Below are 2,412 nucleotides of genomic sequence, written 5' to 3'. Positions count from 1 at the left end.
CGGGGTTTTGATACATATATATATATATATATATATATATATAATTTGTTCTTATTTTGTTCCTAAGTAGAGTGGTAAATTGTATGTAAGTTGAACTCAAAATTAGGTACAATGGTTATGTATCATCAAGTGAGATGAAAAACCTCGTCTTATGTCGTTTCAAGTGAAACTCTACTTTGTTACCGGTTGTTATATGTGAATATTGGATGGTTGCAGGTACAACTGATAAGTCTTAATGCTCCTAGATGTTTTGATGATCTCCTCATAAGTGCAAAGACCCGGTCCTCTACAGAGTATGTTTGTCTAGGACCATATGCTATACAACTGGAAAGCTATCCGCGTTAGAAGTTAGTGAGGTCGTCAGAGTACTACACCAACCAGAAGGGACGAGGTTGTTTGTCCAATGGGTATTAACTCTTGATGTTTGATATATTCAAGACAACAAACAACAAATCAATTCATTCATTCAAAGAGAGAGATTCAAGCTTCAAAACAGCAAGGGACCTAATAGTTTACATTATTGCTTCATGAACTAGCTGTTACCTTGATTGCTTGTATTTGTGCTTATATTGTAGGAATAATTTCGCTTGTGATAGAAACATTTCAACCTTTGGTGAATCATTGTTAGAACTTAGTTGAGGGAAACTTAGTGTCTTACGTCAAAGTCTATATTAATCAGTTGGGTTAGTATAGTGGGCACTGCAGGCATTGCGTTTGCTCATTAAGTGATAGTGCACTATTCAAATAGAGATTAGGAGGTTAATCTTATGTGTGTTGTAAACTGGGTTTTATTTTGGCTTTTGAAGTTAAGTAAAAACAGTTTGAAAATCTTGTGAGATAGGTCATGGTTTTACTCCCTTGAGCAAGGAGGTTTCCAGGTAAAGTACGTGTGCCATCTTTACTTTCTGTAATTATTTTCTATTCATTATAATTGTGTTGAGGACCTGGTCCTATCGTACTTAGTGGACACATACATTTCAACCAGTGGTATAAGAGCTTAACTTTTCTATTGGATAACACCAAGAAAAGAAAAGATCCTAAAGGAATGACTGCTCCACCCAACATGGAAGAAGGTCAGTAAACCACCAGATCACCTCGTTTTAACGGACAATTTTATGTCTGGTGGAATAATCGCATGCATGACTACATCAATGCTAAAGACACTGAGCTTTGGGACGTGGTTCTTGATGGACCTTACATTCCCACAAGAGAGGTAACAGATGGAGAGCTTACTAAGATGGTTCCCAAAACTTGAAAGGAATACAATGAAACGGACAAGAAGAAGATAGAGAAGAACTATAAACCGAAGAAGATTTTGGTATGTGGAATTGGCTCAGACGAGTACAACAAAATCTCTGCTTGCGAGACAACCAAAGAGATATGGGATTGTCTCAAAACATCCCATGAGGGAACGACACAAGTGAAAGAGTCTAAGGTCTATATGTTTACGACTCAATATGAGAACTTCTGTATAAAGGAAGGTGAAACCATTCACGAGATAAATTCAAGGTTCACTTCCATAACCAACGAACTGAGATGGCTTGGCGAGCCTATTTCACCAAGCAAACAAGTTCAAAAGATTCTCAAAGTGCTTCCCAAGTCATGGGAGAGTAAAATGAATGCTATAACTGAAGAAAAAGATCTGAAGGTGCTCACCATGGATGAACTGATTGGAAATCTCCAAACTGTAACGACCCTAAAATCTAGTAGGTGAAACTAGAGCTTAATGAGTTTCGTTTAGAGTTTAGGTTTGGGTTATGAGTTGTAAAGTGTTGTCCCGAGCTAGGTTGAGGGGTTTAGGGGTTAAATGTCAAGGTACGACTCCCCAAGGACCACCCTAGGGGTCCTTGAGGAGGATCCTTAGCCTAACCCCCAAGACCCCAAGGAAACTTGAATGTTGCCAAAAATGTGGTGACCTACGGAGAGGGACCACACCTCGTAGGTCCAACCACGACTCGTGGGCCTGTTTCGTGGGTCAAGTCCCTCAAATTCAACCCCCAGCCACGAACCACGCCCATGCAGGATGGTCCGTGGACCCATCCACGATCCGTGGATGGTGGTCCGTGGATCACACTTGTAAAAGCTGGTTTTGGTTCGGCTAAGGGGAGAGTGGTTTGGTAAATTATTTTTATAATTATTTAAGTTGAGGGACGGTTATTTTGGGTTAATTATGGTATTTTAAGAGTATTAAAAGTATTAAACTCTATTTTTTCAATTAATTATTTCAAATCCCAAATTAGAACCCACCACTCTTCTCAAAAGTTCTCTTTAGAAACCTCTATTGGGGGTGAAGGATTCAAGATCTCAAGGTCAAGTCTTCAAGTTTTTCAAGGGATTTTCGTAGAGTTATTCCATAAAAGGTATGGTAGTATTCATCCTTGACTTAGTTTCTTTCAAGGAGCCAATTTCAAA

The 2,412-nt window shown here is 39.0% G+C and overlaps 1 protein-coding gene across 1 annotated transcript; it reads left to right on the top strand.

The window, feature by feature from the left end:
* Positions 1-1,135: 1,135 nt before the first annotated feature.
* On the top strand, positions 1,136-1,714 carry LOC125869654 (uncharacterized). Its single transcript, XM_049550110.1, has 2 exons — positions 1,136-1,213; positions 1,259-1,714. The coding sequence occupies exons 1-2, from the start codon at positions 1,136-1,138 to the stop codon at positions 1,712-1,714; spliced, it is 534 nt and encodes a 177-aa protein (XP_049406067.1).
* The last annotated feature ends 698 nt before the right edge of the window (positions 1,715-2,412 follow it).

The sequence above is a fragment of the Solanum stenotomum genome, chromosome 7 (genome assembly GCF_019186545.1).
Source record: "Solanum stenotomum isolate F172 chromosome 7, ASM1918654v1, whole genome shotgun sequence".
In the NCBI taxonomy this organism is placed as follows: domain Eukaryota; kingdom Viridiplantae; phylum Streptophyta; class Magnoliopsida; order Solanales; family Solanaceae; genus Solanum; species Solanum stenotomum.
Note: the sequence above shows the minus strand (reverse complement) of the source record. Positions and strands in the feature narration are given on the sequence as shown.